Source organism: Sander lucioperca, chromosome 13, assembly GCF_008315115.2.
Source record: "Sander lucioperca isolate FBNREF2018 chromosome 13, SLUC_FBN_1.2, whole genome shotgun sequence".
Lineage (NCBI taxonomy): Eukaryota > Metazoa > Chordata > Actinopteri > Perciformes > Percidae > Sander > Sander lucioperca.
In genome coordinates, this window is record NC_050185.1 from 2269654 (window position 1) to 2297202 (window position 27549).

Sequence of the window (27549 nt, forward strand, 5' to 3'; positions counted from 1 at the left end):
GTTTTGCTGAGGCCCAAATGATCTGCCATTTTTGTTGGTATGTCACGCTTTCATCACTTGAGCCCTTCAGGGGTGTGGGACTGAGGGTGGAAAGGGGCCTGAGTACCCAGGGTCCTCAAGTGAGGAGGGCCCAAAAAGATGGTAGAATGAATAGCTGTGGATGTGAGGAGGGGCCCATAGAGAATGCCTTTCTACAGGGCCCAGGATGTTGTGCTACACTCCTGCAGCCCTTGAAAGTTCAGTGAGAACAAGCTGTTTACCCCCACCGACTGTTTGCACAAGAGACCATTTCTAGCACAACAATCAGAATGTCAGCGGTGGAATGTAACTAAGTACGTTTACTCAAGTACTGTATTTGGGTAAAAATGTTTAGGTACTTGTACTTTAGTTGAGTCTTCTTTTCATGCCACTTTCTACTTCTCCTCCGCTACATTTCAGAGAGAAATACTGTACTTTTTACTCCACTACATTCATCTGACAGCTTTAGTTACTAGTTGCCAGTCTTGTATAAAGTACTTGAAAGCAATACTTGAGTAAAAGTGCAAGGATCTTACCAGAAAATGACTTTGGTAGAAGTCAACGTCACCTTTTAGAATATTATGTAAGTAAAATTCTTAGAGTATCTGCTGATAGTTACTGTACTTAAATATCAAAAGCAACTTTCTGATATTAAACGTACTTAACTATTAGAAGTAAAAGTAAAGACTTTGATTATGAACTTTATTGTTGCTTCCTTATAGTAAAGCATGGTGTTTAGTGTTTCCACACCTTCTTAAACATTTCTCTGCGTTTTGTCATAAGTATTACGTAATACGGCATTCTTACAAAATGTGGGGTTGACCTTTTTTTTTTTTTGGGGCATTTTAGGCCTTTATTCGACAGGACAGCTGAAGATATGAAAGGGGAGAGAGAGCGAGAGAGGGACGCCGCGTCGAGGAGTAAACCTCTATATATGGGCGCCTGTTCTACCAACTGAGCTATCCGTGCACCCTGGATTGACCTTTTTTTAACGAAAATGTAATATGGTGCATTATGTAATAACCAACTAAACTCCATTCTTTTTTTATTTTTATTTATTAATTTATCGTCAGGTTTATTTTATGAATTGTAGCGTGAATCATAGTGACTCAAAATTAATTTTAAAAATATACTATTTCTTCAATAGATTAGTATTACCTTTCATCACTAAATTTCTTACATATTGTGTTCAAGGTTTTTATTACAAAATGCGCCAGATTATTACATAATGCGGGTGTTATTATGTAATGAGGTATAAATGTATTACATTTTGACATTGTATTACTTAATGCGTTGTTAGAAGCCTTCTCAGCTGTCTCTTGCATCTCTGGAAACAGCACCTTGACACACTGCTCGAGGACCATCGCCTCCATCAAGTCCTTGGGGTAAGTGTCATACTGGACCCATTTACAAAATAGTCCTTGAGGCGGGTAGACAGTTCTTCTGGGGACTCTTCATCAGGTGTCTCATAGTAGTAGTCTGGCATTGCTCCACAGCTCTGCTGAGGAGGGTCTGGCTAGTCCACACAGCATGCTGGGATGGGAGAAAAACGTGCTCTGGTTTATTGCATTTCTTTAAACCAATCACAATTGTCATGGGCGATGCTAAGAGCTGAAAGAAGCAACGGTGCCTCTGCGAAGTCTGAGGAGCAGTTAACCATAGTCCTCATAAATCCACCGGAGTTTAAAATTACAACAGAAAGAAGAGGAAGGTAACGGGACATCCGAAAAGAGTGACATCCGGAGGAAATTTCTGGCAGAACGGGAGCAATCCCGGAAGTGGAACACCGTGGCTATAGACTACATAGGAGTGAAACCTCTGGTGGTTAAGTGTCTCTGTCTCTGTCTCTGTCTCTTACTTTTTTAGCACAGCTGTCTTCATCATGTCATCTGACAAGCTCATGGCTACAAAAGCACTTCTGGCCTTTCCAACAGTGGAATGGACATTTTTCACAGCAGACAATTTGACTTGTCATAGTATGAAAAGCACAGCTGAAATAGATAACCTTAACGATGGCTCAATTCCATCAAGTGTCCCAGTAAGGTAAAGCACTAAGTGGAATGCAGCCATCATTAATAGTTTTGATTACACCTGTGCTTTTCCTACTATGACATGTCAACATGTCTGCTGTGAAAAAGGTCTGTTAGTCAGATAGCCCACTCCTGCAGACGTCCAGTCTCTCACAGAAGGTAAGATCATGTTCAATGTCATCAGAGTCTTCTAACCTTTGTAACTCTGTTTGTCCAGTTGGCCTGTGGAGGTGGTCGACCTGCATTGGTGGCATCCATGTCCAACTGGAGAAACACGTTTGTCTTTGTTTATTTCTTGTAGGAATACATTTAAAGCATACACCCCTCTTTTTTTAGGATTTTCTTTGTTAGTTTGGGCTCAAGTTACAGCAGTTTATGTTAATACTCATTTGGCAAAAATAAATGATGTATGCAGATGTATGTTCTATCTGTACTTTTAGACAAGCTATGATAAATGATTGGATATCTACACATGAGAGCGTTATTCATGGTTGCATGAAAGTGCTGTTGTGCAAATTCGTCTTGGATTGAATTTGAATTCACAGGGTACTTTAGATGGATCTTTTTCATCAACGTGGTGAAAACAGGAAAACAAGTTGTGCATGAAGTACAAAAAATACAAATATATTGTTCTAAAGAAAGCCACTGATATTATTGACTGATTACATGAACACAACCAAATGACCCTGGTTAGAAGGGGCGAGTCTAGAAGGGGGGCACAGGGTTACACCCCTCCAATCCATTGGGCTAGAGTGCTGTGTGATTTCCATTGGATCAGAGTACTGTCACTTGGCTGCCTGTTCTGCTAATCTTCCCAGACCTTGTCACATGACCAATTAATGTTTCCATGACGACTATCCAAAATTCTGATACCATGGGACCAGCACTGGAACAGTTTTTTTTTTAAGTGGCAGTCTGAGCCTATAGAAAATGTTTATTGTTTTCTGATATCCAATCTGTCTAAAATGAAAACAAGTGAAACTAAAAATGAATGTGATGTTTTATTCAGCAGAATTACATTGTGTTGTTCTATCCTATCCAATATGTCCTATATTTCTAAGCAGATTTTCTATGCTTTGTTCTGATAAAATGTCCCTTCTGTTGCTTTTGTGTACAGGCAGATAAAACGCAGACTAAACCACAAGTGTAATCTCTGTCCACTCAGACCAGACAAACTGACTGTGTTTGAAATAAAAGCAGAACATTCTGACAAGCTTGACTTGGTTTGCTTCTTATGGCCGAGCCAAGATGATGTATGAGACTCATACTGTGCAGACAAGCAGCTACAAATTTGCTTGGCTAGTTGACTGGTGGGAGGTATGGGTAGAGGAGGGGGGAGGGCTTGAGTTGTCACATTAAAGCAACGCAGTGAAAGAAAGAGAAGCCTTTGTGCCCATTTTTGTCTTTTCTGAAGTTGTTGATTGTCAAGAGAGAAACATTCTTCTGGTCCGATAATTTACATCCGAGCATGTGAACTCAGAATGAAAACGGGAAATTTGCACTTTGTGCAGGAGAAAGAAATGGTTGTCTTTTTGACAAATCAAAATACTAACTTCATATTTGTCCTAGTGTTTAAAAAAATAAATAAAAATCAAAACGTTTTAAATTTAAATTGTTCTCACTTTGGGTGAAATACCTTTCTGTCAGAATGATCAAAGCAGAGATTTAATTATTCAACTTGTGCCATGTTCTACATAATAAAAAAGATGTCCTGCTGCATTTGATCAGTGACATAGAAGACATTTGATTAATGGAAGTGAGCTGACTTGGGAGAACAGGCCTCTCTGTGTTCCCTCCCCCTTATTTCAACCTGCTATTGCCTCCCTCCTCCCCTAGACTGAGCCTTGTTTTCTGCCCCCCCCCCCTTATCCCATGCAGAATGAATGGCACAGATGTTGTTGGACAAGACAGTACCCCTTGGTCCCCTTTCCCTCACTATTCGCTCAGCATGAGGTCTGAAACTTGTTTTCTGATCATTGTTCCCCCCCCCCCAACTCGTCCCTCCGCGGGAGAAAAAAAAGGACCCAAAGAGGAGGGAGATGGAGATGGGGAGACCAAGAGCAGCCCAATTAAAGAGGGAGGGAAGAGGAGCATACAGCCATATTGGAGGAATATGAAGAAAACTGTTGACTGTTGAACTGTCTCCAATAACAAGTGGTGCGTGGGACAGCTAGCATGTTGAATGTTTGTGGAGCGCCACAGTGTTAAGGGTCTGAGTATGGATGGTCCAGGGGAGCTGCAGTAGGGATCTGGGGGTCTGGACTGAAGATGCAGGTCAGTGTGTGGCTTCTCTGGGTGTCCTGGTTCTACATCTGGGCAGAGTACTCCCAGAGGTGCAGGTGCCAAAACCTGTGTCCAACAGAGACGGGATTGGACAGGAGGTCAAAGAGTCGGGTCAGGGAGCACGTTGGCGTCGGACGCCGGCACACACCTCACAGGAACAGGCGCAAAAAAGGTGAGTCCTTAAATGGCACAACGCTTCAGACTGGAGGCACGCAACTCTGACACGCTGCAACCTGCTGCACATGCAGTCTTGTGTAAAGTACTTCAAAGCAATACTTGAGTAAAAGTACAAGGATCTTACCAGAAAATGACTTTGGTAGAAGTTAACCTTTTAGAATATTACTTGAGTGAAAGTCTAAGTATCTGATAGTGTGCTTAAGTATCAAAAGTAATTTTCTAATATTAAATGCACTTAAGTATTAGAAGTAGAAGTAAAGAAAAACTTTGATTATGAACTTTATTGTAGCTTCCTTACAGTAAAGCATGATGTTCAGGGTTTCCACTCCTTCTTAAACATCAAATTCAAAGTCTGACATCAAGAGAGAAAAACAGACAGACAATTTTACATTTTTGTGTGAAGAAGAATCTTTCACCCAAGTAAGGAGTAACAAAGAAGCTCAGGGTAAAGGTAGTGGAGGAAAAGTATCCATTTTATTTAGGAAAAGTAGTGGAGTAAAAGTGAATGTTTCCAGAAATATAAATAACGAAGTAAAGTACAGATACCTGAAAATTCCACTTAAGTACAGTAACAAAGTACTTGTACTTTGTTCCATTACAACACTGTGCACATGGACTCATGTATTGCCATGCAAGGTCTATACATTTAGGTGTAGAGCTAGGTAACACTGCATTTTTAAATTAGGTCGGTTTCCAGTGTAGCTCCCTAGCTAAGATCAGCTGATAAATTGAGCAATTTGTTCATGTAGGACATTCATTTACAATATAAATCATTTCCTCATTCTTTGGTGCCCCACAGACACCACTTTATGTTTGTGACAAACAATAATAATTGCAAAAGTAGCCATTTATTTCCCCTTTAAAACATGTTTCTCTTTTCCTCTGACTATTAAAATCCAAGACGTAGAAAAGTATTAAAGTAGTAACTGTTCACTTTCTCACAAACTGAGCTAGCACATTGGATGAAAGTGACCAAATACAATGATGGACATCAAGTATCTCACATCATATAAGGAGATATATGTTGTGTATGTTATATGGGCTGCGCATGAACACATATTCCTTTTGTTCGCTAAAAAGTTATTCACAAACAAATAAATGTACAATATGTAATATAGTAGACAAACATATGACTTACTAAACTGACTTGAGATTAGGGACGGGTAGTGCTGTGTAAAAAGGGCTGTCAACATGTATCCCAGATATAGAGCATACTGCATGAACATCTGTTCATTTAACTACATATATAGTACAGCTAGTCCAAAGACCCCAAACAGAGCTAATGTGACAGAGGATTTAAAAAAAAAATGTCATCACTTTAAAATCATGTTTACAAGCAATTACTATGTAATTAGAAAAAGTTATTAAAGTATTGAAGGAGAATATGTCTTGTGAGCGCTGTAAAGGCCAAACAGCGTTAAAATGCCTTAAAGACAATATTATAAGACTAATCAAATATGTATAGTGTAAAAGATGTTGACAGTTGTCCAAATATTATGTCCTTTTGGTTTTAGTGTCATAACCATATACCTAAAGCTACTATGAGAATCATAATCATGCTCTAACTGTGTGTAAAATCGAGAAACAATTGTGTTAACAGAACCCTTATCTGCTCACAAAAAACAATGCAATGTGCAACTCTGTAGGACAGTCAAAGTATTAATTCATATATATGTTCTTCAGAAATGGACTATTCAACACATTTGGAAAATGAAGTTGAGACAGAATGCAATTACAGTGCGTCTGAAAGAAAAATGAATTGCCCGCATAAAGATAGACATTTTGTCCATCACCCCCAGTCTTTAATTATTTCAATTAGGTTGAGTCACTAAGAAAAAGACAGGATGCATTTTTGTTTAAACTAGCTTAAAGCAGCCATTCACGTTGACAGCGATTGTGGTATTCCTTTACAAAACACACTTGAATTACAATCCGAATTTACTCCGAAGTCACTTTTTATCACATTCCTCACTATAGCCGACACTTTCTTTCTTTTCCCATTCCATCCCCGCCCTGCGCGGCCGTTCCAATCCTTCTCCTGACCTTTGGTCTACAGGCTGAAAGAGGTTCCTTCCCTCGGCACTCCTCAGCCCAGCACCATTCCCATGGCTTGTGTTCAGCCACGACTCATCCTTCATCCTCTCTAAACCCTTTTGTGCCGAGTGAAAGCTGGCCGATGGCGGGGCCATCAAACCCCAAGTTGTTGGATCAATATAAACATCCATCACTTAGCCCCGGGCCTTTCTGAGCCTCACAATGAACAGCTCACTAAACAATACTTCATTTATGTGAGCCATTGGAAGGAATGAACTGTGGTAGTTCACTTCACACTCATTTCTGGGTTGCCCTTATTTTGCCGTCATCGCGATATTTTCCGTGGCAATACCTTATCGATACACAGACGCCAAGTATGGATCTATTATTATATACAGTATGTGTTGGTCAGTCTGTCTGCTTGACAATCCCATTTTGCAGCAATAAAATTAAAGTGAGATGAACAAACAGAGAAATGTATCTTTTTAGATAAAACACATGTTGACAAAGTTTCCTCTTGGGGACATCATTTGAAATTGGGAAAAATTTGAAGTTGGAAAAAAGGTTATAAATTGGAATGTATCGCAAAATATTGCAATATGTTTAAAATCGCGATAATATCGTATCGTGATAATACGTATCGTGATGATATTGTATCGTGAGGCCTCTGGTGATTCCCACCCCTACTTGTTACACTTCATCCCCCTAATTTGATCTCAAGTGGGCCGGACCAGTAAACCTCTCCAGAAAGATCAGAAACTTTCTCTGCCACAGAGTGTCTTGTCAGCTTGATGTTTGCAAATGGAAGTTGCTTCTGCTACGATGGTGTTTTAATCCTGTTGTAGAAAAAAAACATAATGTTACGGACCCGGGAGAGAGGGGTAATATTCAGAGAAAAAAACTCTGAATTTCTGAGATTGAAGTTGTAAATTTACAGAAAAAGAACTTGGATATTCTCTGAGATTAAAGTGGTCAATTTGGATCTAATTACTTCTCTGCGATTTTCACACTTTGCAAAGTCATCCAGTGGGCCTGATTGGACCCGGGCCGTATGTTTAACACCACTGCTTTATACCATCACAGCACCTTAATTTCCTTTGTGTATTGCATTGTGGGACAATAGTGTCCTCGCACAATCTAGAATGTTTTGGTAAGCACACAGATCACTTTTCCAGTTTGAACACTCTACTTACTTAAAGCCTGCTTTGGATGAGTCTGGAATAAGTATGGAATTGGAACACAATGCCAGTATTTTTCTAAGTATATTTCTTCCCAGTTCAGTGATTTACGATGCCAATACATACTGATTACGTACAGCTGAAATAGTTTGTTGACTCTTTGCATGATTGAGAGATACATAATTTCCTTCTATTGTTTAGAGACATGGGACACTCTGAACTTCCTGCTTCCCCGCAGTGTTGACAGAGCTGCAGCCACAAACTGTCAAAAACTAACTAGAAATGCGTTAGGATGTGACGCTGGATTGGGTTTGGACAGTAAAATGGATAGCCTATATCCACTACAGCCATTTGTACTGTATTTAATCAGATAACACCCAATATTCCCGCCACACTCAGACTCTCCTATGGGATTTCTTATGCTGACATTCAGCCTTAATGCTGTGTTTTTAGCAACACAATCAATAAAGTTTTCAAATGAGGAACAATGACCTGGGTCTTCAGTGCTTGAGTCTCTTGCGTGACTTTATGTTGTGCAGTGAACTATTTGGCATTTGCCTCCTTTAGAAATGGTATGTAAACACTAAATGTAAAATAATTACATGTTATTTGAATACATGGTCCTACTCAAATTAACAGTATATTCGTTAATTTTCTCTGCCAACTTTTGCTGCTTATTACTTTCCCTGCTGCGGCAAGTTGAATTTGTATGACTGTCTGGACATTTAGCTTTATTGAATAATAAATAGATATCTATAGGCCTACATTTGTGTTTCATCCCAAATGTCTTGTAAAGCAAACAAGCAGTAGGCCTACCTAAGGGAAATGTACAGGATTTATAAATAGATAGATAGATAGATAGATAGATAGATAGATAGATAGATAGATAGAAATCTATGCGTAGAGACAAGTGCATCACAGTGGAATCGAGCCTACGTTTGATTAGCTTGGATTTTATTTTGAAAACCTATCTGACCGGAAGCCTGGTGTCCCTGCGCTAGCTTGACGCCGGTGCGGTTACAGAGAGCAGTAGTAAATGAAGTTGGCGCTGATATTCATTATGGGACGTTATTTTTCAAGAGAAGTAGGAAGTGAGCTGTGTTGTTGTTATATTTAAAAAGAACACAAAGAGACATTGGTTGATAAAGCTGGACATTCAGTTAAATCCCGTAGTTACAGTAAGACTGTTAAACGTTATTTATCAGCTGGCTCGGATTGGGAAGTATCTCTATGACTGGTAACTCCGCTGATAATGATAAGCCCACGTGTTTTCATCAGCATATTGGCAGCAGTGTTCACACTTCTTCTGTCAGGTAAGTGCGTTTGAGACACATACCGCAACAGGCTGATAGATAGGCTGCATTATGTGCACTGGTGGAAGAAGTATTCAGATCCTTTACTTACTAGCACACTGTAAAAATACTCTGTTATAAGTAAAAGTCCTGCATTATAAATGTTACTTAAGTAAAAGTATGTAAGTATCATCAGGAAAATGTACTTAAGTATTAAAAAGTACTCAATGCAGAACTCTCCTCCCATTGTAGAAAGTGTAAAGGATCCAAACAGTTGTGTGTTTAATGGTCTAATCATCTCAGCTGGACTTGTAGCTGTTATATTGTTGGCTAGTTTACTTTAGAATAAAACATCAGATTTTATAAACTACATGTGTTTTGTGTGCAGAAATCTTAATGTGTAAAGTAACTAGTAACTAAAGCTGTAACAGATGAATGTAGTGGAGTAAAAAGTACAATATTTCTCTCTGAAATGTAGCCGAGGAGAAGTAGAAAGTGGCATGAAAAGAAAAGACTTAAGTAAAGTAAAAGTACCTCAACATTTGTACAGTACAGTAGCATACTTGAGTAAATGTACTTAGTTACATTCCACCACTGTTTATGCTAGCCTCTTATTGTAAAAGTCTGGCATGCGCAGAGTAGTGTTTCAGATCCCTGAATTAAAGACATTTCTTGTTGATTGTACTTCTCTGAAGAGTCTTCCCAGATTGTGGTGATGGTATATACACCTTATAGGCTAGGTTTGGTTTTAAAGCCTAATACTTGCTGTGTCTCCAGCACCACAGCATCTGCCCCAGTGTTGAACCTGGAAGGTCCTGATAGGTCTTTACCCACAGTACCTGCTTATTCTGTTTCATCCAATTGTAGCAGGTATAAATAGGCTACTACAAGAGCTGGGCGGTATGGAGGAAATCAAACATCACGATAGTTTTGACCAAATACATTGATATCGATATTGTAGGGTTGACTATTGGTAGCCTGGAAATCCAGACCCAAATCAGAAAGATTAAGGGTCTGGCAATGAGTAATGAAAATGGCCCAACTCGAGGGGCGGCACCAAGCATTCATTTCAATATCTCACTGCACGCAATTGGATAACACTATGACCAATCACAACATACGCTTAGCTACCAGCGGAGCTAACTGGTAGATTAAACTCTTCTCTTCTTAAACGTATCCGGTCGGCAAAACAGCAAAAATGTCCTTCTTGAAAGGACCGATTGGAGCGCCGTCTTCTGTTCCTCTTTTAGATAAAAAGCCAAGTCTTAACTCGTTCATTGTAGCGGCCAAAGCCGTTTCAAACAACTGGTGTTCATCCGTAGCCATCTTGCAATGTTTACTAATGACTTGGACGTCGCAGTGCTGTTGTCATCTGTTTAGCTCGCCTCTGGCCCGCCTATATCAGATACACCGATGTGATTGGTGCAGCTCGGCTACAAGGGCATAGTTAATGAGCATCATTACTGAATGCCAGAGTGACTCGCTGAGCTAATTCAAATTGTGCTCTCGCGAGAACTCGAAGATTTCCAGGGTTGACTATTGGTGCTTTCACAAAATATTTACATAATTAGATTTGTGATAAATAATCACCAGAAATATAGATATAATGACTAAGTGGGTAAAGGTAAATAATAGAACTAGAGAGGTATCGGCTCCGATACTGCCTAAAACGCTGGTATCGGTATCGGGAAGTAGTGGAGTTTATGCACCGATCCGATACCACGTAATAAAGCCCTAAAGAAAATCTATGTTAAAGAAGTTTATTTATGTTCTTTTTTCCGTTATAACTGACTGTCAAACTGGATAATATAAGAAAGTTCTGTGGCATTCATTGTTTGTGTTTGTTCATGTTTCACAAAGAGTTTAACCTGAACCAGAGCGACAACAAAGATAGAAATCATATCACATCCATACAGAGATAGTAGTATACAGTTGTTAAAACATAATAAAATATATGACACACTGGTATCGGATCGGTACTCAGTATTAGCCAATACGCAAGTTCAGGTATCAGAATCGGTATTGGGAAGCAAAAAATGGTATCGGACCATCTCTAAATAGAACAGCTAGAACAGTCTGGTACATTCAGAAAATGACATGACTTTACTGTAATGCAGCCTTTAAAACCAGGAAAAGACAACACTTTGTCATGTTACGATATCCAAATCTTAAGATGATATCTAGCCTAATATGTCCATATTGATATACTATTGAGAGATTGCCCAGCCCTAGCTGCTACACAAGAAGAACTGAAACAGTGGCAGCAGGTTTCACTTTGACTGTAAACACAAAGTGACTTGATTCGATTTTTTAAAGTTCCATTTGTTCATTTGCCAAAAAAACTGAGAAATAACTTGCAAAACATCCAAAATCCAACATCGATTAATATATTTGGACACAACTGTGTTAAACAGTGTCTCTCCTGAATGTCCAGTTAAAATCATGTGATACTTATCCCTATTGGGTAAAATCATTTTCTACTTTCCTCTCATAACAAGGGCTGCAACTATTATTTCTCTTATTGATTCATCTGACATCATTTTCTAATGGTATGGTGTATAAAATATCCAATCACAATTAGGGGTGCAACGATGCATTGATCTGGATCGATATATCGATTCAATGATCCACGATCCAATATCATCATGCAGAGGGAAAATATCCATACATATCATCATCATTAACATTGCGCCTTTATTTTGAAATACCCACTTTATATTTATCCTTTTTAATAAAAAAAAGCAGTTCATTCAAACATCTGGAAGAGCTCAGTTGCTTTTTGTGAGTTGCTATAAAAGGAACCGATTGGGTCATATGATATTGTCTCGTGTTGATCGCAGGTTCCTGAATTGAATTGAATCCAAATTGTATCGCGGCAGACTTTGTGACATCAGTAAATGTTGTATCATTTTTCATATAATAAAAGCATCAATATAATATTGTATCGTGATGATTTACAACCCTAATCACAAGTTCCCAGAGCCCAGGTTGACATATGTAGCTGTAAGGAATGCACTAAGAGCTATTACATGTAATATTAAGTTGTTTTGGCTGCAGCTTCTTTTGACTCTTTACTCAGTGACAGTGGCCTAGGTCTCTAACAGTTATTAAATAATTGTCTAATAGTCCATTTTTTAAATGATCGCCGTTTCTTTGTTTAACTGCATTGAATTGCTAACATTAGCTAAGGTCTTAAAGGGTAGAACTGTTGATGGTTCTGGTTTTGTAGTTTTTGTAGTATGTGTGCGTGGATGTCATATGTCATATGTCTGTGTGCCTATGTGTATGTATGTTGTGTAGAAGCTATTGGACACCTTCATTTCCTTCGGGATAAATAAAGTATCTCTATCTATCTAATTGTTGGTTTTGTTTAGATATGCCAAATTGTAATTATGTAAGTGGTTAGGGTTAACCCTAATAAGTGATTATTGGTCGGACTATATATTTTTATTATTTTAACTGTCAGTTGTTGGCACTTTACCCTAAACACGTAAATAGCAACAACAATGACAGGGGGGGGGGGTACAGTTAGAAAAACAAGTTTTATGATAATAAAGATGCGGGGTTTACTTCATAGGCTGTGTGTTTGTGTTATTACATTATCTGGGTCACATGACAGTGATAGATAACCAAAAGATGTTTCCTGGAATGCATTCAAAACTTGTATTTGTTAAAAGTAATACATCATGATACCAACTGGAAACTGGAGTAAACAAGCTTTTTAAAGTGACATTCAGTAGGAATTTGCATGACCTTGCAACAAGGAAAACGAAGCAACTCCTAGAAACAACTAAAATTACCGCCTTGCGGTTGTATGTAATACATATGAGTTAATTAATTGTACAGTAACTTTTGGAATGGTTACAGCTCTAACAGTGGAGTTAAACAGGCTATTGTTAGCTGCTATGTGAATGAATGAAAATATCTAATACAACCCTTTTGTTGATTCTCCATGCCTATTAATATTCACATTAGGATTATATTCATGTCTGGTGTGAAATAATGCAACTTTTCTCTTATGACTCTAAGTGTTTGCAGCTCACAAGCAAGATTTTATAAATATTTCTTTGTGCATCTGTGAGGGTTCAACTTGTTCTCCCAAATCCTCGTAACCTCAGTGGCTTTATTGATGAAGTGAAGTAAATGGAACGTCATTTACATTTTATTTTGGTATTTTGTTTGCAAACCAGTCAAACAAAGTCAACGGTAAAATTCCACTCAAAGAGTGTCTTTTGTTCTGCTGCGGATATGCTGTTGATGGGGAGACTTCCAGTCTGCTTTTGTTAGGGTTGATGTTCCCGAGACCCTGGAGCTTCCTCTCCTGACAGGAAGCTGATCACAGTCTCCCTGTTTCCGTCAATGTGGTCATCCAACTCCACGGGAAGTTCAAACAATGGCATTCCACTGCTGCCCGCAAACACACATTGTTTGTTGGTAGGATGGCTTAAATAGACTTGTTGTGGGTGATCTGTTGCCAGTTAAATGAACTCAGAGGTGCTGGTGCATAGTGCTAGGCGCTGCTGCTCGGGTGTGGCTCTTCTAGATAGAAACATATTTATTTACATTAGGGCTGAGCGATTTGGGGAGAAAATTGTGTTGTGTATTGCAATTTTCCTGCCAGATATTGCGATTACGATTTGATTCACGATTTATTTTTAGCTACATATTGCACCTTCGCACCTTAGATAAATAGATAGACTTCATTAATCCCAAACTGGGAAAGTATTCTGTTACAAGCAGCAAGTTACAGGGACATACACACATACTCACTCACACACATATAGGACATACAAGAAATATACTAGAAATAATAAATAAGACTTAAAGAATAAGATAGAAAAAATAACAACTACTAAAACACTTGTTAAATAATGGAAGATCCACTGAAAATAGGAGATTTCCGTAAACAATCTGTGCTATGTAGGGTTGGGTACCGAAATCCGGTGCTAATACGGCACCGGTGCCTTAACGACCTGTATCTAGCGGACCGAATAGCAACGCAGATTTCGGCGCCTCATTTCGGTGCCACTGATATGTCTGCACTTCTCTCTGATGCTCTAAAACAGACGTTACAGGAAACAGAAACATCGCTGTACATGACGCTAGTTAACATTATACTTGACAGCAGCTAACGTTAGCCTACCGCTAGCTAGTAGCTGAATTAAACACGGTTAAAATGCTGACAACTAATGCTAAACGGTGTAAAGTGTGTCTGTATTTCACTGTAGAGGATTCCAACACCGGGATGTAACAATCTGCAGCTGCCATTGTCGGAAAAACAACACAGAATTCAGTTCAGTTCAATCAAACTGGTAACCTACAGCCTCGTGGTGCATTCAAAGTTATTGTGAAATGCCCTATTCCCATCTGGTGGTTGTTTTTGTCGTTCAACAGCAATTTACTAGTGAAATGAGGCACCGTTAAGGCACCGGCACCGTTTTAAAGGTACCGCTTTAGCACTGGTATTGGAAAAAACCCAAACGATACCCAACCTTAGTGCTATGTAACATTATTCCAGCATTTATCTTATGAGAAAACAGGAAACATAATAACGAAGAGAGGAATAAAAACTGTTAAATCAAATGTTACACAAAACATTCGACTAAATATTCACATTCAATTAATTCAATTCAATTCAATTTTATTTATAGTATCAAATCATAACAAGAGTTATCTCGAGACACTTTACAGATAGAGTAGGTCTAGACCACACTCTATAATTTACTAAGACCCAACAATTCTAGTAATTAATTAGTTGCAGTCTTCATGATCAGCTAATCACATTCTTTCAAATCGCGTTTCTGATTTGAAAACGAGTCATTGTTCAGCCATAATTTATATCATAGGTTCTCATCAAAGCTGGGCCGTATGTGTTCAGATTCAGATATCATGATATTCTTGACCAAATACATCAATGTCGATATTCCGGCGATATTGTAGGGTTGACAATTTGTGCTTTCACAAAATATCTTCACAATGAGATTTTAGATCAATAATTATCAGTAGGGTGGATATAATAAATAAGTGGGTAAAGGCAAATAATAGAACAGCTAGAACAGTCTGGTAAGTTCAGAAAGTTACATCACTTTACTATAATACAGACCAAGAAAAGACAACAACGATATTATGATATCCAAAATATAAGACAATATCTAGTCTCATATAGAGCTGGGCAATATATCGATATTATATCGATAGCTGATATGAGACTAGATATCGTCTTAGATTTTGGATATCGTAATATCATAATATGACACAAGTGTTGTCTTTTCTTGGTTTTAAAGGCAGCATTACAGTAAAGTGATGTCATTTTCTGAATTTACCAGACTGTCATTATATCCACATTACTGATGATTATTTATCAAAAATCTCATTGTGTAAATATTTTGTGAAAGCACCAATAGTCAACATTAGAATATCATTGCGATATCGATATTTGATTTTCTCCATATCGCCCAGCCCTAGTCTCATATCACGATATTGATATAATATCGCTATATTGCCCAGCCCTAGTTCTCATCTACAGAAGAATGAGCTCATATTGATACAGTATATCACTTGATTCACCCTACAGTTTATTGGCTGGATTGGTATCAGGGGTGTCAGACACACATGACCCTTCCACATTACACATAGTTTCTTCTGTCATCATAAAATTATTCTTTAAGTGACAGTCATTCAGTCACAGCAGGCCACAGACTCCACGGTAATCCTTCACATACTTAATATAAAAAATGATCACAATTCATTTTAAGCAGAGCCATATCGATTGCTATTTGGGAACACAAAAGCACTATTATCAAATTGGCATTTGGTAGCAGGAGAGAAAAAGTTGGATAACTGCATCCCCACTACACTTATAGAAAAGAGGTTCTAATAATCATTAGAACCTCTTTGCTTATAGGCTTAGTGCACTCACAATATTTACAATATAGCTGTAATAGAGTTGCAAAGATTAATTGATTAATCGATTAGTTGTCAACTATTATTTTAATCGCCAACTATTCTGATAATCGATTTATTGGTTTGAGTAAAAATTATTTCAGCTTGTTAAATGTTAATATGTTCTAGTTTCTTCTCTCCTCTGGGACAGTAAACTGAATATCTTTGAGTTGTGGTCAAAACAAGACATGTGAGGACGTCATCTTGGGGTTTTGGGAAACACTGATCCACATTTTTCACCATTTTCTGACATTTTAGAGACCAAACAACTTATCGATTAATCAAGAAAATAATCAACAGATTAATTGACAATGAGAATAATCTGTAGCTGCAGCCCTACTGTAATCATAAAAAAATCCTACTGTCTTTTCTTCAAGGTAACGTTACTGTATTTCAGTTGCTTTTCCAGCTTTTCTAAACATGGTTCAACAGAAGTACAAGATGCAGTTGGTCACCACTCTACTGCTGGATATCAGTGGTGTAGTCTAATGTATTGTAGTGGGTATACTGTACTGTATATATATATATATATATATATATATATATATTGGCCAGGCTCTGCCTTTGGGGGGGAGGGGGGGGGGGCATATCATAGAGGGGGTCTGGGTGTCCTCCCCCAAGGAAGTTTTGAGCATCAACGACTTCATTTCCTGTATTCAGATACACATTTATGCACCAGTTTACGGTGGAAATACCTTTATTTATTTATGTGAAGAAGAACATAACAGATGACAATTGAAAATATATAAAAAATCGAATGGAAATGGTATGTTGTTGCGTGTCATTGGGCATTTTTAAGTGGGTAGATGGAAATCCTGGAGCTTTCTTAGTGTATACTGCATATACCTGCGTATCACGTAGACTACACCACTGCTGAATATACACTTAGATGCTCTATACGATCTCTCCACGTCTCTGTGTCGTCCTCAGGTTCCAGAGTTCATGCACAGGAGACACCGCCCCGCATCGTCCACCAGCCCTCTGACGTGGTGGTGAAAGCTGGAAACCCTGCCACGCTCTCCTGCCGGGCAGAGGGCAGCCCCAAGCCGAGCATCGAGTGGCTGCGGAACGGCCAGACGCTGACAGCAGACGAACGCTTGCAGCCCTTGGTTTTGTCGGAGGGGAGCCTCTTCTTCCTGAGCGTGGGAGAGGGCAGGCGAGGCCAGTCGCACGAGGGCGTCTACACCTGCGTGGCCCGGAGCAGTGCAGGAGAGGCCAGCAGCCGCAATGCATCGCTGTACATCTCAGGTAAGAGACAGTGTGTTTCACCATTACGGGGCATTCACACCAATGACACTAACACTAGCCTTACTAAACGTCAGGTCTTTGGCGGGTAAATCATTTTTAATCAATGATTTTATTAGTAAACACAATCTTGATTTTATGTTTTTAACTGAAACCTGGTTAGACCATAACAACAGTGATGCTGTTCTCATTGAGTCAGCTCCCCCTAACTTCAGTTTTATGAGTGAGAATAGAGCAAATAAGAAAGGAGGTGGAGTCGCCATTTTGTTTAACGACTCGTTCCAATGTACTCAAATAGCTTATGGAAACTTTGCTTCTTTTGAATATGTGGCTCTTCAGTTAAGGTCCCCCTCTCGACCTTTATTTCTAATTATCTACAGGCCACCTAAATACTGTGCATCCTTCTTTGACGACTTTAGTGGACTGCTGTCTTTAATCTGTATTAACTTTGACTGTGTAGTTATTGCTGGTGATTTCAACATTCATGTTGACAACCCCCAGGATAGAGGGACAAAAGAACTGTGTTGTATTTTTGAGAACTATGGACTGACTCAGCATGTGACGGAGCCCACACACAACAAGGGGCACACTCTGGACTTGATTATCTCGAAGGGTCTGAACATTTCCAAGGTTGTGGTGACTGATGCTGCTCTCTCTGATCATTCCTGTGTTTTCTTTAATGGCACTATCTCTGTGCAAAAAAGTGTCCAAACAAAGTTAATACGAAAACGGTATATCACTGACAACACCAGTGAAACATTCAGTCAGCTTTTCTCGTCCACACCCGCCCTCTCAGGGGTCTCAGTCACTGAGCTTGTAGACAATTTCAATTGTAAAATTACAAATGTTATTGATACCATTGCTCCAATTAAGGTAAAAACTGTCTCTGATAAGAAAAGATCTCCATGGAGAAATGCCATACTGGTAAGAACAGAAAAAAGAAAGTGTCGAAAAGCAGAACGCAGGTGGCGAAAAACTAATCTCCAGGTCCACTACAACACTTTTAAAGAGAGACTTCGCATTTATAATTTGGAACTGAGGAATGCAAGGCGGTCCTTCTTCTCGGACATTATTGCCAAAAACAATAATAATTCACGTGCTTTGTTTGCTACTGTCGATAGGTTAACAAACCCTCCAGTACCAGTAGCATCTGAACTTTTATCCACAAAGGCCTGCAATGATTTTGCCACCTTCTTCAATGACAAAATTCAGAAAATTAGACAAACAGTCAGTGCTTCCATATCGAGTACAGGGGTATGTACAAGCAAACAGATTCCAACTTGACCCAATTTCGTATGATTAACTATAAAAACCTGGAGGACATTATACAACATCTGAAAACCTCCTCATGTTGCCTTGATATTCTACCAACGGGCCTTTTCAAAAATGTTGCAAATTGTTTGGCTCCAGATCTTCTACAGATTGTAAACACGTCTCTTCTCTCAGGTATCTTCCCACAGGCCCTGAAAACTGCAGTCATTAAGCCACTCTTAAAGAAGAACAATCTAGACACGTCACTAATGACCAACTATAGGCCGATATCAAACCTTCCATTTTTAAGTAAAATCATTGAAAAAACGGTTTCTCAACAATTGACCCTTTTCTTGTCACTAAACAACAGTTTTGATACCTTCCAGTCGGGTTTTCGACCACACCACAGCACTGAGACAGCTCTTGTTAAAGTCTTTAATGACATCCACTTAAACACAGATAGTGGCAAAATTTCAGTCTTAGTATTACTTGATCTCAGTGCTGCATTTGATACGGTCGACCATGACATATTACTAGACCGATTGGAAAATTGGGTTGGCATTTCGGGCTCAGTACTAAAGTGGTTTGAGTCTTATTTAAAGAATAGGGACTACTTTGTGTCGATAGGGAATTATACATCTGAGCATACAAATATGACGTGCGGAGTTCCCCAAGGCTCCGTTCTGGGGCCTCTCCTGTTTAACATCTACATGCTTCCACTGGCTCAAATTATGGAAAACAACAAAATAAGCTACCACAGTTATGCGGATGACACACAACTGTATATAACCTTATCGCCAGGGGACTATAGTCCAATACAACAACTGACTAAGTGCCTTGAGAAAATTAACGACTGGATGTGCCAGAACTTTCTTAAATTAAATGAAGAAAAAACTGAGGTGGTTGTTTTTGGAGCAAAAGAGGAACGATTGAAAGTCAGCACTCAGCTTCAAACGATAATGTTAAAAACAACAGACAAAGCCAGAAATCTTGGTGTAGTCATGGACTCAGACCTGAATTTTAACAGCCACATTAAGACAATTACAAAGTCAGCCTATTACCACCTTAAAAATATATCAAGGGTTAAAGGACTTATGTCTCAGCAGGACTTGGAAAAACTTATCCATGCTTTTATCTTCAGTAGACTAGACTACTGTAACGGAGTCTTTACAGGTCTCCCTAAAAAATCAATCAGACAGCTGCAGCTGATTCAGAACGCTGCTGCTCGAGTCCTCACTAAGACCAAGAAAGTGGATCACATCACTCCAGTACTGAAGTCTCTACACTGGCTTCCAGTGCCTCAAAGAATTGATTTCAAAATACTTTTGTTGGTTTATAAATCACTAAACGGTTTAGGGCCTAAATACATTTCTGATCTGCTAGTACAGTATGACCCACCCAGACCTCTCAGGTCGTCTGGGACAGGTCTGCTTGTTGTCCCCAGAGTCAGAACTAAACAGGGGGAAGCAGCGTTTAGTTTCTATGCTCCACATATCTGGAACAAACTCCCAGAAAACTGCAGGTCTGCCGCAACTCTCAGTTCTTTTAAATCAAGGCTGAAGACTTATCTATTTGATGTTGCCTTTCTTTCTATATAAGCTTATAAAGAGAAATTCCTATTTTATCTGTTTTTATATATTTAACTGTTTTAATTGCTCTTTAATGTTTCATTTCTTATACTGCACTGTAACTTTTATTCTTGTATTTTAACTGTTTTAAATTTTTTATTCTGTTTTCATGTAAAGCACTTTGAATTGCCCTGTTGCTGAAATGTGCTATACAAATAAAGCTGCCTTGCCTTGCCAATGTGTGTGGGGGGGGGTGTCAGTGAAACGGCCCATTTGTGTGACGTCCTGTTGTGTTCTTAAACCCCCCCACAGAGCACAAGTAGACTTTAGATTTCACAATTACTGTTTTCCGTCAGATCGTTTATAGATTTCAATGTTCCCGACCGCACTTGAAGGCAGCTTTCTTTCACAGGAGAGAGACGCAGGCTGTGTGAACTCTGTCTTAGTCATCTCTGAGAACTGTCATTTTTTTATTGTTAAAGTTAAACAATTTGTTTATAATTTATATTTCAACAGCCCCGAAATCACACACCATCTTTCCTAAAACACAGTATCATGACACTTATTTACACATTATTACACTACACAATCATACAAAATAAAGATTTCACTTTACTAATCCACAGATGTCCATTCAAAATATTCCAGTTTGGGAGCACCCAGGTATTCATTTTTTTTTTTTTTTTCATATATTCTTTATTGATCCCCAATGGGGAAATTATAATTTACACTTTGTTGTTATTACACACTGCACACAGGCCTGAAAATACACACACACACACACACACACACACACACACACACACACACACACAGACACACACAGACACACACACACACACACACACACACACACACACACACACAGGTGAACTGGTACCTCTCCAGCTACCAGTCACCTACTAAGAATGTACCTTGTAAGGCAACTGCATTCTCCCGATATTATGAGATCATATGAAAAACCATCTTGTCATACTTTAAAGAGCCCCTATTTTACTCCTTTTCAGCGTCATATTTGTACTCTTGGGGTATACTAGAATAGGTTTACATGCTTTGATGTTAAAAAAAACATACTATATTTCTCATATTGCCTGTTCCTGTAGATCCTCTGTCTGAAACACTCTGTCTGAGCTCTTGGCCTGCCTTCCTGAAAAACCCAGTCTGCTCTGATTGGTCAGCTGGCCCACTCGGTTGTGATTGGTCAACCAAATTTCAACACGAAAATGTGTTTTGTGTACTTACATCTGCTACATACAACAAAAACTATATAACACATTAAAAGACAGGAAAAAATCCCCAAAAAGCATCATAGGGCCTCTTTCAGCAAAGATTCTCTCAAGTAATGCATGTGTCTGAGCCACTGTGGCTCGCCAGTTTCTTGCTGCAAACCAAAGTGTTTGAGGAAACCATCTCATTCTAAACTCATCAACAAAAGTGGCTCAATGAAGAGATTTAGTGGCAGTATAACATGTTATACTACTATTGTATCTACACACACACACACACACACACACACACACACACACACACACACACACACACACACACACAGAGGGTTGATGAAGATGTTTGTGGTGATAGAGGCAGAAGGGGCACAGGGGTCGGATGTCAATGTTTGCCGGACAGGAGGGGGTCAAACAGTGGTGCTAATTGACCCCGGAGCCTCACTGTTATCTGGATCCCAGTGAGGCAGTCGACATGCAGCAGCTGCTTGTCTCGGAGTCTTTCGAAGACACTGAAAGTTAGAAAAGAAACATTTCCCCCATTTCAGCGTTTTCCCAAGGTACGTAGAAGACTTGGGAAAGCTAGAGCAGATAATACATAAATAACTCTCCAAAAGCTTAAAGTCAAAACTTGCTAAAGAAGTCCACTGTGGACCAACTACAGTCATTAGATCTGAGAAAAGTGAAGTTAGTTTTGATGCTCACTTTGATTTTACATTGATTTGGCTTGGGTGGTGCCCAAAACGGCTTGGGTGCTGTGCCTACACCTTATAAAGGTAGGTGAAACCCTGCATTTGTATGGTCACAAAAAAACCCTAGTCACTCAGATGTTTTCACTTGAAATCATCCTAACAGGCTTGAGAGGCTGCTTGACTGCCTGCCCTTATAGCTGGTAATGAGTGAAGCCACTATATCACAGTGCTGTTTGGTTAGGGATGTGACACTTGAGCCTGCTGCATGCATGTCTACTGGTGTACAGTCAGAGAATTGTACAGTACACATTGCAACTGTACAAATTGGGTGCTTTGTGATAGTTTAGTGATAGTGATGGTACATTAAAGGACAGGGCCAGGCAGGGCAGCACAGGGCGGCACACAGTTCTCATTTAGGATGCTTTAGGTTGTTAGTGTTTTTAGATGATTTCTATGGGATTAGAGTGATGGAAACAGTATGTTGAATCAAGAGACAACAGTCCACTGTGACCTCACATACAATGCTCTAAACAAGTTTAACTCTACCATAAGCCTTGTGTTTTATGTTGGCTTCACTTCCTCATTGTTTGGGGTCTCACAAATCCGGCTGCCATTTAAAAAAAAAATAATATTAACAAATGCAAATTAGCCACCCCACACTTATATACAGTATGAATTTATCAAAATCCAATATGTGAAACTAGTATTGAAGTGGTAACTCCTCGTTTTGTCACAAACAGCGTGCACATTGAAATGAAACAGTCCACATTGCTGTGTGTTCATGGCTGCTGATGGGACAGGACCCTCATTCACACAGCCTGTGGTAGCCATCACACAGCCTGTGGTAGCCATCACACAGCCTGTGGTAGCCATCACACAGCCTGTGGTAGCCATCACACAGTCCGGCAAAGCCGCAGGTCTTTCCATTCGTTTTGAATGGGGGTAGTGTGTTTAGGCGGCGGCGGGGGTTGCCGCAGGGGGGGACACTGTCCTGTACGGTACGGTAAAAAACGAAGCAGGCCTGCGGTGAAAAGTTGAGATCGACTCAACTTTAGGAGAAACGCAACCCCACGTCACGCTGCGGTGGCCAATCATGTAACCGGAGATCAGACTTGTCAGTGTGTTTTGAGTTCTGGTTTGAGGCGGTGTGAGAATCCCGTATAGTAAATGGGAAACTCACTGCCTCTATCGCTGCCACAAGAAAGTTTTAAAGGTCCTATGACATGCTGCTTTTGGATGCTTTTATATTGGCCTCAGTGGTCCCCTAATACTGTATCTGAAGTCTCTTTTATATAGACCTTAGTGGTCCCCTAATACTGTATCTGAAGTCTCTTTTATATAGACCTTAGTGGTCCCCTAATACTGTATCTGAAGTCTCTTTTATATAGACCTTAGTGGTCCCCTAATACTGTATCTGAAGTCTCTTTTATATAGACCTCAGTGGTCCCCTAATACTGTATCTGAAGTCTCTTTTATATAGGCCTTAGTGGTCCCCTAATACTGTATCTGAAGTCTCTTTTATATAGACCTTAGTGGTCCCCTAATACTGTATCTGAAGTCTCTTTTATATAGGCCTTAGTGGTTCCCTAATACTGTATCTGAAGTCTCTTTTATATAGACCTTAGTGGTCCCCTAATACTGTATCTGAAGTCTCTTTTATATAGACCTTAGTGGTCCCCTAATACTGTATCTGAAGTCTCTTTTATATAGACCTTAGTGGTCCCCTAATAATGTATCTGAAGTCTCTTTTATATAGGCCTCAGTGGTCCCCTAATACTGTATCTGAAGTCTCTTTTATATAGACCTTAGTGGTCCCCTAATACTGTATCTGAAGTCTCTTTTATATAGACCTTAGTGGTCCCCTAATACTGTATCTGAAGTCTCTTTTATATAGACCTTAGTGGTCCCCTAATAATGTATCTGAAGTCTCTTTTATATAGGCCTCAGTGGTCCCCTAATACTGTATCTGAAGTCTCTTTTATATAGACCTTAGTGGTCCCCTAATACTGTATCTGAAGTCTCTTTTATATAGACCTTAGTGGTCCCCTAATACTGTATCTGAAGTCTCTTTTATATAGACCTCAGTGGTCCCCTAATACTGTATCTGAAGTCTCTTTTATATAGACCTTAGTGGTCCCCTAATACTGTATCTGAAGTCTCTTTTATATAGACCTCAGTGGTCCCCTAATACTGTATCTGAAGTCTCTTTTATATAGGCCTTAGTGGTCCCCTAATGCTGTATCTGAAGTCTCTTTTATATAGACCTCAGTGGTCCCCTAATACTGTATCTGAAGTCTCTTTTATATAGGCCTTAGTGGTCCCCTAATACTGTATCTGAAGTCTCTTTTATATAGACCTTAGTGGTCCCCTAATAATGTATCTGAAGTCTCTTTCCCGAAATTCAGCCTTGGTGCAGAATAGAGCTGTCAATCTTCCTCTATAATATCATTCGAATTCCATTTGATATTTTTTTTAATATTCGAATAATATTTGAATATTTAATGCTCAATTGCAGCCTGTAAAATAATATGTACTACGCTACTCAGGCTTATGCATTGTCGATGGCATTACAAGCATGTGGTTGTTGTTACAAGTTCTGTCCACTAGAGGGACTACCAACATCAGCCTGGCCTTGAGGGGACCTGCACGCAACTTTCTTTACATTCATTTTCCACCACGAGCACACAGCGACAAACACAAATCAACTCAAAGAGAACTCTGGAATGAAACATTATCAACAAGTGTATTGAAGTGGCTCTGTTGTAAAGGCTAACAATGCTCGGTTAGCACAATGACATCATGTTAGAAAGCACAGCCGAAACGTTTTGTCATAAACTAGCTAGGTAAGTAACAAATGATGCTAACAGCATCAATAACTAAGCCAAACGGGGCTGTCACTACTATTTTAGTGATTTATAAGCAACCTGTTTCTTGCAGATTGTCACGTTACTGAGAATACAGCTATTAGAAGGTAATATATAAGTAGAAGCTAACTCTGACAGCTGTAGGGCAGCTAACATTACCTTTAGCTGTCTCCATGAAGCTCCCAGCTACGCTAATGTTACTGTACCTTGCGACGCAGTTAGAAAACAAGAACGAGCTAACTAATGTTAACATAAGCACTTTGGCTCGGTGGAAGTCGATTTTAAAGTCATGATAAAACTATTTCCCGTCCTTCTTACGATTTCCAGCCGCAGCCTGTCACTCCCCCGTGTACTAACGTTACTCGGTACGTAACGCTAGCTCCGTAATGTTGTACTAACGTTACTCGGTACGTAACGCTAGCTCCGTAATGTTGTACTAACGTTATCTTAGACCTCACAATGCCTTGTGTTTCTCACTCCCGCTAAGTTATTGTTCATAAGACGTGACATGAGTGACACGTGGGTAGGCCAAGGCGAGAAGAGGGAGATTAGCTAATGTTAGCCAACATATTTATAAAACAAGTCACATTTGAATAGTAATTTCAGCATTCGAATAGTATTGATTTTTTTACTATTCGAATTATATTCGAATTTCGGCATTCGTTCCAACAGCCCTAGTGCAAAATTACAGCCACTAGAGCCAGTCCCACAATGAGCTTTCCTTAGGATGTGCCATTTCTGTCTGTAGCTTTAAATGCTATTGAGGAGGAGAGAGGGGAGGCAAGGTGGAGGGTGGGGGTGTGGCCTTGATCAGCTTACCATGGACAAAGCAGAGAAAGGGGAGGTAACCTTTCCCCTTATGACATCATAAAGGGAAGATTCCAGATTGGTCCATCTGAGCTTTCATTTTCTCAAAGGCAGAGCAGGATACCCAGGGCTCGGTTGACATCTATCACCATTTCTAGCCACTGGGGGACCATAGGCAGGCTGGGGGAACGCATATTAATGTTAAAAAACCTCATAAAGTGAAATTTTCATGCCATGGGACCTTTAAAACACTATGAGGGTAAAAAACGAAACACAAGCACTGAACTGCCCGGGAGTGTGTGTAACAGCTGAATGTTTCCTGCAACAACAAAGCACTCGCTCTGTCTTGCTTGTCTCTTTTCTTTCTCTCTCTCCTGTGAAATGAAGCTGCCTTCAAGTGCGGTCGGAAACGTTGAAATCTATGAACGATCTGACGGAAAACAGTAACAGTGAAATATAAAGTCTACTTGTGCTACATTGGGGGGGTTAAATAACACAACAAGACGTGACACAAACGGGCCGTTAAGTGAACAAGATCGCTTTTTTTTGGTCTGAGCGCAGCTTAATTCATTTAACGTTCAGTTCTTTCATGTGCAGTGTGTGCGGCCTAACCCTGACTCTGTTGTCGTAGTGTTGCGGGAGGAGTTCCGTGTGCAGCCCAGTGACGTGGAGGTGGCAGAGGGGGAGGTGGCTGTCTTAAGCTGCGTCCCCCCAGTGGGACGCCCTGAACCTAATGTCATCTGGAAGAGGGACGGCTTGCCCATCGACTACGTCGATCACCGCTACAGCGTAAGCCCTCTGCCTCATCGTGCATGTGACAGCAGTTTACAGTTTCTCTCAGTCGCTTTGGCACATTTACTGAAACAAACTTACAATTGTCAAAACTCTTAACCCTCACACCACATGGTATATTCAGCACATCACTCTACGTGACCTGCAAAAGGTGATTACTCAGTCAAAATAATCAACTCCTGTTTCAAATGTAAATAAATCCATCAATGAATAAATCATTGGCATCAAAACAAAAGATTCCTTTATTATTGATTAGACCAAGACAGTCAAAATGCAAAGACATCTTGTCAAATGACAGTGGACTCTAAAAGGGTGATAGTTACCCACTCTGTAATATTGTCCAGTTGCTAACATTGTATATTGAGGCAGCTGAATAGTATTGATGTCAGCCATGACACACACTATACTTGCTCATTGTATTTACACACCAGCCAACCGCAAATACACAAAGGAAGCTTGTACAGAAAAAAAGATATACAACAGCAAAATTATCAGGAAATACTGTACAAGATGTGCAAGAAAAAAGAAAGCATGCTGCAAATGTGTCAGCCTCAAGGGTCATCCAATCTCTCCTCTCTGTCTGGCCACAACATTTTATCCACTTCACACCTGATATCCTGCCTTGAAGTGCATCAAGGGAAAAACCTTTGGCCCACCTTTGCCCCCCCCATACAACAATCTGCTGTGATATCCTCACCTGTCGCCTGTTTGTGTTTGGTTGCTCTAAATTGTGAGGAAATTGTTCCCCATATAGCCTACGTCTATTCATCTGAAAATGTGATAACTATTATGTATCTAATATATGTGTTACAGGTTATTGTGATTGTTGGTTGCTCTATTTTGCTTGCAGGGATTTACACACTGTGTATAGTTGCCTTTGAGAGTAATATGATTCAATAGCAATAGCTACTGAATCATATATAGCTGCTAGGCTTAATCGGTGCATTTTGTACCAAAGCAATGAAAAAATGCTTTCCATTGTTAATATGTACTTAAAAACTGTTCTGAAATGCAAAATAATAGAATTTTAATCATGTGATAAAATATGCGATTAATCGCGATTAACTATAGAACTTCAGCGATTAATCGCAATTTAAAAAAAAAATAATCGTTTGACAGCCCTACTCTTTACACAAAGTGCCCCTCGTTTAGT

The 27549-nt window shown here is 39.6% G+C and overlaps 1 protein-coding gene across 4 annotated transcripts in view; it reads left to right on the forward strand.

Moving 5' to 3' along the window:
• Window positions 1-1024: 1024 nt before the first annotated feature.
• The window catches only part of robo4 (roundabout, axon guidance receptor, homolog 4 (Drosophila)), a 53399-nt gene continuing 26874 nt past the window's right edge, over window positions 1025-27549 (forward strand). The window contains exons 1-4 of one of the 4 annotated variants that reach the window (XM_031310948.2): window positions 1025-1403; window positions 3927-4503; window positions 16885-17202; window positions 26236-26393. In XM_031310948.2, coding sequence (XP_031166808.1) covers window positions 4317-4503; window positions 16885-17202; window positions 26236-26393 — 663 coding nt within the window. In that variant the 5' untranslated portion in view covers window positions 1025-1403; window positions 3927-4316. Of the gene's footprint in view, window positions 1404-3926; window positions 4504-8720; window positions 9034-16884; window positions 17203-26235; window positions 26394-27549 lie in introns of those variants that run through there. The other 3 variants (XM_031310945.2, XM_031310946.2, XM_031310947.2) reach the window with 3 other exon arrangements.